General features: G+C 56.9%; 2 protein-coding genes across 3 annotated transcripts; both read right to left on the bottom strand.

The window, feature by feature from the left end:
- Nucleotides 1-377: 377 nt before the first annotated feature.
- On the bottom strand, nt 378-5,600 carry PCOLCE (procollagen C-endopeptidase enhancer). 2 transcript variants are annotated; one of them, XM_044746522.2, is made up of 10 exons: nt 5,309-5,597; nt 4,314-4,422; nt 3,610-3,868; nt 3,339-3,413; nt 2,635-2,759; nt 1,991-2,127; nt 1,378-1,649; nt 1,064-1,141; nt 760-930; nt 378-619 (listed from the first exon to the last, which is right to left on the bottom strand). In XM_044746522.2, exons 1-10 carry the CDS (start codon nt 5,401-5,403, stop codon nt 486-488), a joined length of 1,455 nt encoding a protein of 484 aa, XP_044602457.1. In that variant the 5' UTR covers nt 5,404-5,597; the 3' UTR covers nt 378-485. The 2 variants fall into 2 exon arrangements, with proteins under 2 accessions (XP_044602457.1, XP_014709456.1); XM_014853970.3 differs by lacking the exon at nt 3,339-3,413 and having other exon boundaries at nt 5,309-5,600.
- Nucleotides 5,601-6,528: 928 nt separating this feature from the next.
- Nucleotides 6,529-14,102, bottom strand: FBXO24 (F-box protein 24). The gene is made up of 10 exons (XM_014853973.3): nt 13,598-14,102; nt 13,223-13,321; nt 12,939-13,122; nt 11,729-11,967; nt 11,289-11,523; nt 10,474-10,632; nt 10,088-10,209; nt 9,704-9,835; nt 7,424-7,594; nt 6,529-7,097 (listed from the first exon to the last, which is right to left on the bottom strand). The coding sequence occupies exons 1-10, from the start codon at nt 13,949-13,951 to the stop codon at nt 6,735-6,737; spliced, it is 2,058 nt and encodes a 685-aa protein (XP_014709459.2). The 5' UTR covers nt 13,952-14,102; the 3' UTR covers nt 6,529-6,734.
- Between the last annotated feature and the right edge of the window lie 1,518 nt (nt 14,103-15,620).

Genomic DNA, 15,620 nt, shown 5'->3' with positions numbered 1-15,620 from the left:
ACTTACATTCTTTTTTTTTTTTAAAGATTGGCACCTGGGCTAACAACTGTTGGCAATCTTTTTTTTTTTTTTTTCTGCTTTATCTCCCCAACACCCCCCCCCACATAGTTGTATATCTTAGTTGGAGGTCCTCCTATTTGTGGGGTGTGGGACACCGCCTCAACGTGGCCTGATGAGCGGTGCCATGTCTGCGCCCAGGATCTGAACCCTGGGGCGCCACAGCGGAGCGTGCGAACTTAACCACTCGGCCACGGAGCCGGCCCCCTGACTTACATTCTTAAAATATTATTCTGTATAGTAAATGTCTGTTGAGGTTAATGAATGAGTGAAAAGAAATCCCCAAGATGGGCATCAAAACCATAGAAATGGAGATGTGATACCTTCCTCAGTCAAGAAACATTTATTTGGATAAGAAAGAGTTCCTCGGGTCAGGGGCTTGGAGGCTGGCCCGGGTCTCAGGCCTGGGACCCAGCAGCCTGAACAGGCTAGGAGGGGCACCTCTTGCTGATGTTGGTGAGGATCTGGTCCTGGTTGGGCCGGTAGAGAACCACGAAGCTCTCTGGAGGAAGGACGGGACCTCTGTTCTCCTCCACCTGGCCCATCAGCAGATAACTGGCTCCTGGGGGAGGGGCAGGGGGATGAAGAGCTTACGTTATTGAGACCTTGTAGATGCACATCCCCGTCTGGGCCCCTCAGATTCGACCACCTCTATCATTTGCAGGAGTCTATGGTTCCCTCCCCATTTCCCACATCTCTTACCTTTCTTCATGGGGGGGCACTGTTTGCAGGGCACGTAAAACTTCAGGGGGGTGTCAGTGGGTGGAGAGGGCAGGTCCAGGCCTCCAGTTTTATAAGCACCAATGAGACTGACAGTGACAGTGAGGCCCTCCCCTGGGCCCCGAACCATGGACTTCACTGTCGCTGTTACCACTGTGTGAGAGTAGGGGTGAGAGGTGAGGAGAGAAGGCGGGGCAGGGCTTGAACCAGAGGGAAGGGGACTTTGGGGACAGGAGGGGAGGTTAGAGGAGGTGGAAGAGCAGAGCTGGGGGAATGGGCCCCTTACCCAGGTTGCTGGCACAGAAATTGCTCTGCAAGGTGCCTGTCCGCCGGCACTGCTTCGGGCAGGGGACAGCTGGTGCATCTAGAAGGGGAGCGCTGTTTGAGGAGGGTGACCTACCCAGCAGGTAGGAAGGACCACTTTCCCTATCAGTCTCATTGATTTGAACTTGTTCAGAGCTCTGTCCAGCTCAGTAGCAGCCGTTAGCACAGAGGAGACACCAGTGAGTGTTGTACGAATGAATGAATGAGCCCAGGAAGGCCTTCTTGGAAACGCCTGCCTTCAGTCTGCGTCCCCCTCCTCCTCCTTCCCAGACTCACCGGGACCCACTAGTGTTGCCTTGGCCTCAGGCGAGGCCTTCGGTTTCTCCGCAGGTGGGAGTTTGGGCTTCACTTTGGGGCCGGCTCCAGGCTTGGGGCCGGGGCCGAGGAGCGGAGGACCGGGCCGGGCGTCCTCCCCCGGACTCTGGGCCGGCCCTTCTTTGGCGGCGCCCCTCGGCAGGGTCCTATACGAGGCCGAGAAGCCGTCGGCTGTGACGCTGAGGTCCGAGACGAACTGGACGAGGAGCTCATTCCCTTCGGAGGAGATGGGACTGCGGGCGGCGGGCATTGGGGAAGGCGTCAGGCGGGCCGTGCACCCCGCCCTACCCAGGCCCGCGACCCTTGAACCCCTGACCTCGCTCGGCTGCATTAGCTTCCCGACTTCATAGACCCCCCTCGCCTCTGGATCCGCGGACCCCAGGCCTGGCGCCGAGCCTGGTCTTCCCCTGGCCCCCTACCTGCTCCGCCCACTCGTTTGGGGCTCCCGGGTTCAGATGCCACCTCTTCAGCTAAGCCCTGCCCCTCTCCACAGCAGCGCAGTCCCCCCACTCCCGCAGCTGGGGAGATGGAGACACCCGCACCCCGCCGCCCACCTAGGTCCCCGCCCCCTCACCCCGGGGCTGTGTCGCCGCAGAACTTCCCCAGCCTCTTGGCGTCGTCGCTCACGGCCCCGTTGAACACGCTGACCGAGTCGTAGCGGCAGTAGGTGTCGCTCTCCAGGTCAAACTTCCCGAAGGTCAGCGAGATCACCTGGCGGCGGCGGGGGAGGCGGAGGCTGCGCGGCGGGACCCCGGGAGCCCGAAGGCACGGGGACTCTGCGCCTCCGCCCTCCTCCGCCCGCCGCCGCCTGTGGGACGCTTGCAGCAGCCTCCTCTCTCCCGCGTCCCCTCGAGCCCCCCTCTTAATGCATCCCCACTACAGCTTGGAGGATCGCACACACCCACGGGAACCCTGCAGAGGCGTCCGTCGCCTTGGTCGGCAAGATCAAGTCCTGGCTCATTCTCAAGGGACAGACCCAGAAACCTCCTCCCCCCAACACACAGTTTATAGAGCTTGGTGTACCTCGCTCGCGTGAGACTCGTCACAGGTGTAATTTTACATTTTTTGTTTGCGTGCAAGCAGGTCTGGGTGTGTTTTTGCTCCCCACCAGCGCAAGCGCAGTGCTCGGGACATAGTAGATGATCAATAAATCTTTGCTGGCTGCATGCTGGAGGGCGCCGCTCGGGGCCCCAGGGCAGCCCGGGCAAGGGTTGGTACCTGGTCCGGGGGCGCGATGATGTGCCAGGAACAGCTGATGCCCGGGGGGTAATCGGACTCGGGCCAGTTGGGCGTGGTCAGGGTTCCCTGGGCCTTCTCCAGCCGCCCCCCGCAAAACTGGTGCTCTGGGGAGGGGAGAGAGGAGCGGGGGTGGGGAGAGGAGAGCTCTAGCCTGGGAGCCTGTGCAGGAAGCTCGGATGCCTGGGTCTCAGGATGCGGGGATGAGAAGAGGGGGAGGAAAGAAGGGTAGGTTAGCGGAACGGGGGCTTGGAGGAGCGGGGCTCAGGGAAGTCTTGGACTGCCGGGCGCCAAGGCGGGCGGTGGAAGGGGGAGGAGGAATTGGCTGGACACGCTCCCTTCTTGCCCCTCCCTCTGACCCGCGGCCACATCGCTCCTCTTCCCCTGGGAGATCCCATCTCCCCGGCCTGGCAGAAAAGCCTCCTTTGCAGGCTGGAGAGTCCCCACGCTGTGAGGGTGCCCTCAAACTGGGGCACAGCTCCCGAGGCGCCTTTGGGGAGGTCCTTGCCTTAAACATTTTAGGGGAGACTTCTGCCGCCAGGAGGGGGTGATGGGACCGCAATCGGGAGCCCCGGGCTGGGTGTAGGGGGCTCCGGGTTGGGGGAACCTAGTCCCCCAGCCCGGGGGTGCCCCCTCGCGCCCGTTTGCGGGAGCCCGATTGCGGATGGGGGCGGGCAGTTACTCACCGTCCCAGTAACCCCAGGCCGCCCATTCCACCCGCGGGTCGGTGACCCATTTCCGCCTCGCGCCTGGGGGGGGGCCTGGAAGAGGGGGTGGGTGGGAGCGGGAGGGAGGAGAGAAGACGGGGAGGAGGGACTGAAGGGGCAGTTAGTGAGGAAAAAAGGTAAGGGAGGTAATGGGGCCCTAGGCTCTGGGGTGGAGGTTAAGGCTGGGGACGGGGCCTGCGCCGGGGGCGGGGCCAGGAGAGGGGGAAGGCCGAGGTGAGGGAGGTCTCACCAGTGCCCGAGGTGGCCCGCCCGCTGTACCAGAGCAGGAAGCCGCGTCCTCCCGTGCCCTCGTCCGCCGTCATCCTCAGGGTCACCTGGTTGCCGGGGGCGACTAAGGGCGCCGGTCGGAAGGTCCCGCAGAAGCGACCGAGCCGCTGGCCCGAGGTTCCCGACCCGGCAAAGACCTCCAGAGCATCGTAACGGCAGGCAGGGTGCAGCTCCAGGTCAAAGACACGGAAGGAGAGGGATACAGTCTGGCCCTCAGGGACCTGATGGCGGGGACAGGGGCAGGGGACCCGCAAAGTCAGGCCACACACAACTCTGGCAGAGGGCACCTCCCTTTCCCAAACTTTTTCTGCAGAAACTGGGCCTGAACAGGAACGGAGCCCATCAGGGTGCAGAGCAGAGGGGCTGGGCTCTGTGGCCAGCTTGTGGCTTGTGCAAGGGGACAAGGCCTGAGGTCTGTGGAGAGATTAGAGGGCGCCGGAATCAAGTTGGGAGGGGAGAAGCAGGATTTGAGATAAGGTGTGAGGACACTCGCCACTTGTTATTGTGGGCACAGATGCCATCAGTGACCAGAGGGGAGGGCCTGGGACTTCCCTCAGGTTGAGAAGGTGGTGCTGGGGCCGGGGTCCCTTAGTAGTCAGGCCTTTGGCTGCCTGGACCCAGGCCCCGGAGACTTTGACAGGGTAGTGACCAGAGGGGCCTTCTCACCGTTATTGTCCAGATGCACTCCTTATTGGGGGGGTAGAGGTTGGGGAAACCCTCACTTGCCACGTAACCTGACTCCCCAGTCACATCCCCTCCGCACAGGAACACAGGTCTGGAGAACAGAAGAGGGGTCAGCCATGGGGTGGGGGGGCGGGTAGTAGAGAGCTTGGGATAGGGTAATGCGGATGGGGAGGCCAGGGAGGGAAGCCAGGGAGATGAGGGAGAAAGGCCTAAGGGATTTGGGGTGGCCTCAGCCAGCCAGGTTGGGGCTGGGGTGGGAAACACTCCAGCAGAGGATCAGGAAGAAGTGGGGCCAGCAACTTGGCTGTACCTCCAACCCCCCAGAGTCCCCACCCCCACCCCAACAGGAATTCCCGGAATCCTCTTCGGCCCCCCTTCCTCACTCTCCCCCCTCGCACTGCCTGGCAGTCTGGGACAGGAGCCGCCTAACTGCTTCCAGATGTGGACACAGCCACGAGGCTGTGGGGGGGAGGGGGTGGAGAGATGAGGGAGAAGCGGCAGCGATGGCCCTCAAATTGAACCTGGAGACCAGGCCCCCTGAGCTCCCAACCTTTGCCCTGCTCCTGTTCCAGTTAACTACTTGAGTATCTGAGTCCCAGGTCTCCCACTCGCTGCCCCCTCTTCCCCTCACAACCACTCTATAATTTCCTCCTGGAATCCAGATGTCTAGCTACCAGGCAAGTTCAAGGTCTTGGCGCTCTCAGGTTCCATGGCGGGGCCAAGAGTCTGGGTGGATGGGGAGGCTTAGGGGGCAAAGGATGGAGGGTGGAGGAATGGGGAGCAGTGGTGACCTGCAGGAGACAGTGGTCTTGCAGCAGGGAGGGAGGACTTGGGGGCCAGAGAAGGGTGGGGGCTATGGGAGATCTGGGGGGGTCGTGTGTTAGCAAAAGACTCCACAAGAACCACAGGCATAACCCCCTAGGAACCAGGGCTTTTGAAGCTCACTCGGGCTATCTGGAAGGTGCCAAGAGACCTACCTGGTGTAGTTGGGGGTCTGGCCCTGGGCGAAAGGCAGCAGGGCCCAGGCAGTGAGGAGGGGCCCCAAGAGGGAGGCTGTGGCAGCAGGCAGCATGGCTTGGGGGGAGAGGCGCTGGGGTCCTTGAGACAGAGGCAGCAGCTGAGTTTAGCAGCCTCGGCAGGAGCAGCAGGATAATCAGTGCCAGATGAGGCAGCCTCTGGTGTGTGGGCGTGGGGACTGGCCGGTGGGGCGGGCGGCGGGGAAGGCGGGACAGGGAGAGTAGAGCTGGGACAGTGGTGAGGCCAGGGGCCTCTCTAGGTCCAGGACACATAAATATTGACCTAAGTAGGGGGTGGAGCAATGGAGGGCAGAGTGAGCATCAGGCCCTCACTCATACTCCAGGCAGCAAGTAATGTCATCTGGAAGCCGGCTCTGTCCGGTGCCCAAGCATCCTGTGAACACAGCCTCTGGTCCTTCCCGAGGACTCTCTGGTCCCCCACAGTCCTCCCCAGTCCCTGCTTCCTCAGGACCCAGAGGAAGTCCTTCCCTGGACTCCCAACCTCTAATCACTCCACTCACCCTCTTCCTGACCACTCCCTGCTCCAGTTTATTTTCCACTTTGAATTTCTACTGTCTTCTCTCCTTTCCCAGACCGGACCAGGCCAAGGAGAAAGAATTCTGCTCACCTATTTTCCCTCCCAAATATGTTGAGGAATGGGAGCAGGATAGGGAGGCATAGTATGTGGTTAGAGGGAGTGTCTCCCTTATTGAGGAAGAGGATGGAATAGAAAGTACAGAAAAGGGATAACATGTGAGACCAGACCTGGAAGGTAAACAGGAGAAGCCAGCGGCGGGGGGGGGGGGGGGGGGGGTTGACTTCACAGGGCTGAAGGGAAATGGGTAGGAATCTTTCTGAAATCAGAAAGAAGTGGCTTCCTCAGGATGGGAATAAGTCTGGTAGACAGAGGATCTAAGTGGGGGAACCAAGCAACACATGTTGACTGAGTTGTTCCAGAAGGCGGGCCTAGGACTTCCAAGTCTGGAAGGCTGGGTTGGGTCTTGGGAGCGGCAGGGGAAAGGGAGCTGAAGGATTCAGGTGCTGTCAGCTCTGTAGCAACTGCGAGCCTGAGCCACTTCTGCCCTGCCTGCCCCACCCCTGCCCTCCCATGCCCACAGAGCCAGGCATCAGGTTCCCCATCCCCTGCCCCACTTTCCTCCTAGGCCCCAGGGTTCCAAACTGGGCCTCATTTCAGCCTTTTATTCTATTTGTCCATCAAATCTCTTGTCCATGATAGTCAGGTTGGGGGCCCCTCCTGGGCAGCCCTCTGAACATTTTACAAAACAGTCCTCACCCCGCTATGTCCTCCTCCCCATGCACACACACAGCGTGTGCCCCTGGCCCAGAGCCAGACTCTCCCTCTAGGGGGGAGAGTAGGAGAGAGGGGTCAGCTATCAGGGGTTGGGGGGCCTTCGCCAACCCCTCCAGCAGCCGTCTGCAGCATATCCAGGGCCTCCCAGAAGAAATCCTTCTGTGCAGCCATCAAGGGCATCCAGCCCACGATCTCCTTCATCTTTTCCATGCGGTCCTGCAACGTGGGGCAACTATGGATCTGGCTGAGGTACTCCTCACAGGCCTGGGCTGTCCCACCAGGGTCCTGGGGTGCTCCGGCCCCTGGGCTGGGCTCGGGGTTCCCCACCACCCTGCTGGCCGGTAGGTCCCGATAGGCGGGATGGTGCTCGATGTCATGGCTGGACAGCATGTAGAGGCACTCTCTGGTAGAGCAGAGGGAGCAGGCACACAAAGGGACCTTGGAAGAGAGAAGGGGCGTGGCTGAGTGGGGCCTTTACCAAGGGGTTCCCCGGAAGCCCCAGCTGTTGTGTTCCTCTCTCTCAGACCAGCCCTGAGCCAGCAAGTGAGCTGAGCCCTAGGGTTGTGTGAGGTCAAAGAGGGCCAGCAGGGTCTGCTGAGGGAGACAGCCAGGAGCCATGGTGCGCAGCAGGAAAGGAGGGTGGGTGGTGGTGGGGAAGTGGAGGCCCTGGGTCCCTGCAGGAGCCCCAGCTACAGTCCTGTGGGCTACCTAATGCCATTGCTCCTGCCCTCCCTGGTTGCCTGCTCGCCTGACCCTGCTCTGACCTTGACATGGAGCTTGACGAAGGAGGCACTCCCCTTCGGCCAGCCGGGGAGGCGGCCTCCAGCCCCACAGCCACAGCCCAGCAGCTCCTTGCTGAAGTCCAAGCCCTGGCTCAGCACCAGGGAGTGGTTGAGGCCGCACCACAGGGCAATGGGGCGTTGCAGATAATGTACCTGAGGACACAGGGCCAGGGTCCCTAAGCGGGGAACACCAAGTGACTGGGGGCCTAGGTTGGAGAAGGGTGACAGGAAGGCTCATGGCAGACTCTAGGGAAACCAAGAGAAATGGGACCCAGCATCCTCTCCCCCTCCCCCAGGAGATCTGCCCTGATGAATGGGGAGGGCAGCAAATCTCCCTCCTCACTTCTCCTGCAGCCCCACGGTCTGACCACATGGGGTCTAGCGCTTCCGCTGGTTCTTCATCTTTGTTCCCCAGAAAACAAGGGCCTGAGGCCAGGGCCTGCTGTCTACTCCCTCATTCTCACCCGACAGGCCTGTGCCAGTCCAGCCTCTCGTCCTGCCTTCCAGCCTCAGCGGGAAGAATACAGCCTTCCTATTCCCAGGGCTTAAAGAGTCTCTCCCTCCCTGTGCAAGGCCAACTTAGCCCCAGGAAGGACTTTCCTTCCACTTATTCCTTCTTTCCGTCTCCAACATTTTCAATTTGTCATATCATTATCTTTCAAAATAGCCACCCTATTTCAAAAAAATATTTCTGCCTGATTCCTCCTGCTTCCTATCTCTGTGTTTTAGGCAGAACTGGTTACGTGACCAGTCTGAGGGTTACTGCTTTCTTGTTCTCACCACAGCCAGTCTTTCCTAAACCTTCTGTGATCTGGCTTCTCTCCCTACGGTGCTACTGACTTGTTCTCTCCAAAAGCACTTGACCTCCCGGCTGCAAAATCTCAGGGCCGCTCCTGCGTGCTTTCTCCTGAGACTGTATGCACTTTAATTTAGAAGACATAGATAAGTAACTTATGCTCATTACAGAAAAATTATAAAATATTGGCAAGCAAAGTTAATTTAAAAATCACTGGAAATCCCACCACCCGCTATTAACATCTTGCTGGATACGCTTCTTCACTGCTGCCTATACCAACATATACATGTAAGTTGTGTATTTTTAAACAAAAATGGGATCATATGATGTAAACCATTCATAAACTTTTTTTCACCTAAAAATACGGCATGACCATCTTTTCATGTCAGTAAGTGTCTTCCTCCATTATCGCTCTGTCACATTCATCACCCCTTCCAGTTTGAAACTTTCTGTGCCGTGGCTTCTGGGATGTGGCATTTGAGGGTGTGCCTCCCCACAACTTTTCATTCTCTCTGCCTACAATGACGGCTACCGCCCAGGGTTCCTCCTCTATCTCTACTTTTGTTGTTTCAGCTTTGTTCGAACTTGGAATCCAATTGCCAGCAAGACGTTCCCACTTTAGTGTTTTACTCTCACTGCAAAAAAGTCCAAATTCACCCTCTTCCTCTTTCCCCAAACCAGCATCCCTTTCCAGCTCACACGTTTGTTGTGATACCATCTGTTTTCAAGGGCCAGAGCCACCTTTGTCCTTCACCCCTCCTCACATCTAATCAGTTTCCAGGGCCTGTTCATTTCCTTTCAAAACATCTCGGGTAGCCATTCCTTTCCATTCTGGCTGCCATTGTACAGCCCCAGGCGCTTGTCTCAAGTGCTGCCATCACTCAACAGCCTCCCAGCAGGCTTCTCACCCACAGCCTCCTGGGCACTATGGCCAAGTGACCTGTCCTCAGTCACCCATGGGGGTTGCCTTCTCCTGCTCCAGAACCTGCAATGACTCTTCCCCATATCTGTACCTCTCCAGGCTCGCACCACCTATGCCACCTCATATCTACCAATTTCCAAACACCCTCTCTACTTTAGTCTGGCCCATCTTTTCACTGTCCCAGGTACGTGCAAGCTTTGTCCCCATCCGCAACACACAGAATGCCTTTCCTATACCCATCGGAATCCTATCTAACCCACTAGGCCCTGCTCACATCTCACCTCTTCTAGTCACTCCAGCCCACCCGGGTGTCCTGCTTCCTTCAATTCCTAGTTCACTGACAGCATGCACTGCACAGGACAGACCTCAGAGTGCCAGCTCGAGTAGGACATGTGGCAGTGTGACCAGCAGTACACACTGGCTGCCTTAATCTCCCTAGGGAGCAAGAAGTGGAGTCTAAGGGAAGTGGAGAAGGGGAGAGATCTGGGGCTTTGAGAATTGGAGGAAGGGGGTCAGGATGAGAGTTGCTGGGAAACAGTCTCACCTGTGTGGGTTCCCCTCGGTCCATTTTGTCCCCTGTTCCCAGCTGCCCATATCTGTTATTTCCCTGCATAAAGATTCGGCCAAATTCATCCACCAGGCCAAGGTGATTATAGCCAAGAGCACAGAAAAGGATCTAGGAGGTGAGACAGAAAGGGGAGCTGGGCATTCAGTTCCCTCCAGAGGAATTCTGAGCTCCAGAATCTTCCCACCGCTAACTTGCCACCACCAGCTCATCTCTTTTGGCCTTGCCCTCTACATCACCCCTCACTCTGGGTCTCCTGTCCCTCCCTGATCAATGATTCCTGCTCACACTTCAGACCCTCAGTGCCTTTCAGTCCCTAAAGCCCCGCCCCCTCTGACCTGCCCCATCCCTCCAGGATCCTACCTTGGCAGGCAGTGAGAGAGCAAGCGGCATCTGCTGGTCCAGGGGGTCAAAGGCTTGAAGGGTCCCAAAGAGATCACGATACACCCCTGGGGTGTGCACCTCAAAATACACTCCCCCCTGGTCTGGGGGGTCGGGAGCCCTCAGCTCAACAGCTTTAGGCACCCATTTCATAGGGGTAAGGCCCCTCCCCGGATGAAAGCTGCAAGATCTAGGGAGTTTCACACCCACTGGAAATGCATCGGCTATGATGTCTGGGAACCTAAACACATCTTTTCACTAGGATGCCCTAAGGGTCCACCACAGAGCTGGAATAAGGATGGAGGGTATTCACATTTGGAAAGTCTGTTCAAGGCTGGGGTCTGGAGAAGAAGGGAGGTGGTTCTTACCTGTGATGTAGACAGTACTGCTCTGGTTGGAAGCCATGCAGGCCACACGCAGGTGAGGCAGGCAATGGGACACCTTCCTCAGGGCCAGCTGAACTGTGTAGGAGCGTGGCTGGTCCAGCTGGGTTTCATTCACTACCAAAGAGTAGATCTTTCCTTCCTCTGGGGGATCGGGGGAGACAGACAACTATGTGGGAGAGCAGACCCTGCAGTATCCACATTAATTTCCCAATACACTCTCTAAGCCATACAGGATCAAACATTTACTACCCCAGAGTTGGGCTGGAAGAAAAAGAGTGGAGATGAACTAAGGAAAGAGTGACCTCAAGTTTCCCAGACTCCAGCCCCTCACCACCAAAAATAAATCGAGGAAGTCCTTCTCGTGAGAGATGAGTAGAGAAAACCTAGAAGGTAGACTGGCAGAATCTAATTTGAATTTTGGGAATGATGTCTAGGGATTCAGGGTCAGAAGGTCCCGAAGGTCTCAGGTTTGGGAGTGTGGTCAAATATAGCGGACATTGAGAAAGTAGGGTGGCAGTTTGGGGTATAAAGTGAAGTGCCTGGCATGGAGGTTGGAGAGATTAGAATTTAAAAAACCAGGCATTCACTAGAACAGTGGTTCCCAAACTATTTTTTGCAGGAGGGCCCTTTATTCACATGAAATATGCAGAATCGTAGACTAGGAGATAGACGAAAGCAGAGCTGTTTGAGACCAGATGAGGTGGCACGCAGAACCCTGTGTGAGACCTCCCTCCCCCTCCCTGCAGGTCCCCAAGAATCTGCAGGAAACTTTTGCAAACCACAGCTCAAGGCCACACCTGTGAGGAGCAGCAGAGCCCGCTGGGTCTCCTGACCAACCAGCACAATCTGTTTGAAGCTCATGGAGTGGTGGAAGGTCATCTTGAAGACCCGCTGCCCACTGGACTGCAGATAGACCTCGACACAGTCGCAGGCCCGGCTGCCGGTCGTGCCTGCCACTCCCAGCTGCTCCCGAGTGGCCAATACATAGAGGTATTTACGGTAAACTGTGTCACATCTTGGGTCCGAGGCAAACTGTAGGAAAAGATGAAGGTGTCTGGGATCGACGGCCTTGGAGTGGGATGAGGCTGGGGCAAGTGGATCCTGTGGGAGGTGAGCTCCTTGGGTGCAGGGCTGGGAAGTGAGGACTTGTTTTCCAGTTCCTGGTTTGGGAGGACACCTCCAGACTGGCTTCCCGGAGGAGGGGTGGCTTCTGAGCTGCGAGGGTTCTGCTACTCACATCCTTGGCTCCGCGACACAACACAACATAGCGGCAGGCGCGCTTCCACTGGATCTGGCCAAGGGTGGAGGAGACCAGGGCATTTTTGAAGAAGAAGAGGGTCCCCACGTAGTCGAGAATGAAGACGTGGTCCTTGGTGGGCAAGAAGCGGCGGTAGCCGTGGGCTAGCAAGGGGGCTACACTCTTGCTGAGGCAGCGGCGGCGGCCCCCAAATGCCTGGAAATACAGGCCCTTTGTGTCTGGAGAAGGGAAGGAGATGGAAGGGTCAAGGGGCTGGGATGACATGAGAGGGATGAACCAGAGCTTGGGCAAACTAGATTTCTCAGATACTCTGGTATCCAGCTCCTCCCCATTCCCAGGACTGGGGAACAGAGCCATTCCAAAGGACATATGGAAAGCTTAGAAGATATCCTCAATTATACCCCATATCTGAACTTCAGTTCTCTGCCCCACCTCAGCTCAGGGCCAAAAACATGCTTCTAAGGGAGCCCTTCTTTGGTCCAACCTTGCATCAGAGACATCAAGGGAAATACAAGAATACACAGAAAAGCAGAAGAGGAATGAAAGGAATGCCTGAGAAAGGCCAGCAGCCCTCCCTCCCCTCCACGAGCTGGATCTGCTATCTGGATCTCCCTTAATCTCTGGTGTGTGAGATGAAGTAATAGGGGCTCCCTGGGGAGGGAGGGGGTTTCAAGTATGTTTCTCAACCTAGGGGTGATTTTTATCCCTCAGGGGACATTGGTTGTCACAATTCGGGGAAATGCTACTGGCATCTAGTGGGTGGAGGCCAGGAATGCTGCTAAATATCTCTAATGCACAGGACAGCTCCCCACTTCAAAGAATTATTTGGTCCAAGATGTCAACAGTGACAAGGTTGAGAAACGCTGGATAAGAGCAGGGAAAATTCTAGGTTTGGGGAGTGGGGGATGTCTCCAGGGCAAGATTTGGAAGAGAGTTTGACTATGGAGGGAGACTTGGCAGGGATGCTAATAATGGGGGCACTGGGTGGGACATCTATCAGAAGGTGGCTCTAGAGACCTGAAATAGTCAATGGCATATGTTTGAATCTAGCAAGTCCCTTCCAGAGAAAGGGGCCCTGGAAGGGTGTCTGGGAATGCTGAGGTCCTCAGGCAGCTTTATGGAGTGGCAGGGATCCCAGAATAAGGCAGGACAGAGGCAAAGGGAACTGGAGGTTCTGGGGAAGGTGTACAGTTAAGAATGGCAGCTCTCTTCCACGGCCGGACCCCGGAACCCTGTTCTCGTAGGCGAGGACTGAGCCTGCGACAGATGCGTCTCCACACGCCCTCAGTGTCGCACACTTCTCGGAAGTAGTGGCAGGTCTGGCCAAGGGCGACTACATCTCTGACTGGGAGGAACGAGATGATATGCTCCACCTGGGGGGCAGGGGGGAGGAAGTGGGGGTTACTGAGGGGGCTCCTCAGTGGTCTGGCTGCCAGTCCTCTCTTCTTAGTCCCTCCCCTCCAAGGGACTCACCAGCTCTGGGGGAAACAACTGAACTGAAATAGGGTTCCCTCTCCCCTTCTTCTCTTCACCCCCAGGCTCTGGGCCACATGAAGGGCAGCTCCGCTTCACCTACTCAAGAGGGGGAACACAGGGGTTCCATGAGGGTCATGCCTCTTTGTCTCTCTTCTCTCAGCTTGTCTTTCAGTAACTACTGTCTTGGGGGCTCACAGCTCTGACTTCCAGCCCTGCGCTGTCAAATCCTCCCATCTTTCTCTCTAGGTCCATAAGTCACCCCTCCCTGTCTGCCTTATTCCTTGGTCCAAATTCTCCAAATAACCCCTCCCCCATCTCTTGCTGCCATCTTCCTGCCCTTCCCTTGCCTTGCCCCCTCCCTCCCCCCCTCACCCTGAGCCCCTCCTGTCCGCACAGCCCGGTAAATTTTTGCAGCTTCCATCTCTGGCTTCTCCTCACCATCCTGACCACTCCCGCCCTGCTCCTGCCCTCATCTCTCCGGGCCCCTTGGCCCCCGGTACTCAGCTCCCTGGCCCCCGTCCCTGCTGCCTTTCCCACACCATGTCCTGTGCCTGAGCTTGGGGGACCTCTGGGGCCCCTCTGCCTCCCAGGCCCCTCCCCCATGGAGCCTGGGGCGGACAAACCTCTCTGTGACCTCACTGCCCAGCCACTGTGACCTATTTTCCCCAACCTTGCCCGGGATTTTCTCTTAGACAAATCCTCAGCTCTAGCCACCCAATGGCTCATGGGCTATGCATTTTAGAGGAGAAATAAACTGTGCACTACTGGTAGATGAGGCCTTTACTTTTAGGGAGTAAGGAGGTTTTTCCACTTGAGGCCCTTTTAGCACTAACTTTCTAGAGAAACACAGGTGAAATCTTCATATCTCAGGGCCTCCAAACTCCAAAAAAAAAAAAAAAGTATAAACTCAGTTTGACAGGTGAAGGGGAGAGGGGAGCCTGCCAATGACCATCTAGCTCACGAAAGCATGCACCAGATGGAAGGGGGAACAATCCCACACAGACTCTTTACAGCCTCATGAAAAACACATCCAGAAGCAGATGGCTTTCCTGGGACAGTCACATCATGGCATGTAGGAAGGGCAACCTATTAAGGTGGGAGGAAGGGATCGATGTACTTTGAAAGCTTCGCATATCTCCCAGAATCTAAGCTAGGAACTTAGTCTCATGAGGGGAGGGGAGTGACATTTAAGAGGAGTTACAGCAGGAGTTGGGCTTATGTGTCTGTCCAGGTAGGGGCAGAAGATCTACACCAATAAATCCCAGGATGGCTGACTCTTCCACGGGCTCAAAGGAATCCAGCCCTGGGCAACCAGCCCTGAGCTGTGCAGTGTTACAGGATTGTTCTTTTACTGTGCTGACAGGCTGTCAACCATCCAGTCAAACTCCCTTATGCGTGGTCACTAGTAAACAGCTGGTTTGGGATACCTAGGAGGGAATTTTAGTAATTCAATAAACGCTTAGGAATATCAACCTCAGAGATGTGACTTATGAGAAAGGCCCTTCCGTTATTGGTGGTTAGGCAACTGTTAACATATAAGTGGCCTAAAAGGATATTACGATCTCTCAGCAGGTGGGAAAAGTATCGTCAGCTTCCTCTAGCATCTGGGTTCCCTTCATCCACGCCATCTCACCTCGGGAGGCAAAGTGGGTGCAAACGGAACAAGTCCACTGTAAAAGCTGATAACAGTGGGGAGCTGGCTTCCAGGGCAAGCTGTAACTGGCTGTCTGCTCCTGCCAACTCATCAACTGCCCTCTGCCTCAGTTTCCTCATTTGTAAAACACAGAACTTCTTCAAGATGAGTGGTCCCTTCTAGACTAAATCTCCCCAGGTCTTGCCATCCCGATGCCCGCCTAGGTGCGCTCCTCTGGGTAGGCGGGCAGGCCAGCCTTCCGCGAGCCTCCCTCCAGGAGCTGAGCTGGGCCCCTCCAGTCCCTGGGAAGCCCCCATCCACCCACCGGCCCGGAACCAGGGACCGTCGCAGGGCCTCAGCCTCCGCAGCCAGAATGGCCTCCACGGTCCCTTCGGCCGCAATGAGCCCCTGCTCACTGGCCTCCGGCGTCGCCTTGCACCTCCCGCTCTCCCTCACGCCCTCAGAGCTGCCTCGCTCCCTAACACTGCCAGCTCGCATACACGACTCGGGGGCCCCCGGTCCTCCCAGACTGCCCGGCAGGCCGCGCTCACATTCTTTACCTCAAAGTTCTAGCTCACCCGCCTCCTCCTTAGCGAAGGGACGGCCTTCTCGCCCATGCTATTGGTAGGTAGAGCCGTCCCTTAGAGAAGAGGCCGGGCCAGGTTCCCTCTGGAGGATCTAATTGGTCTTCTTGACAGTCACTCGCCTGTATCTGGCTTGCGATTGGTCTTCGTTGGAAAAGCACCATGCGGTCTCCCGGTC

Source organism: Equus asinus, chromosome 14, assembly GCF_041296235.1.
Source record: "Equus asinus isolate D_3611 breed Donkey chromosome 14, EquAss-T2T_v2, whole genome shotgun sequence".
Lineage (NCBI taxonomy): Eukaryota > Metazoa > Chordata > Mammalia > Perissodactyla > Equidae > Equus > Equus asinus.
This window is presented reverse-complemented; position numbering and strand designations above follow the sequence as displayed.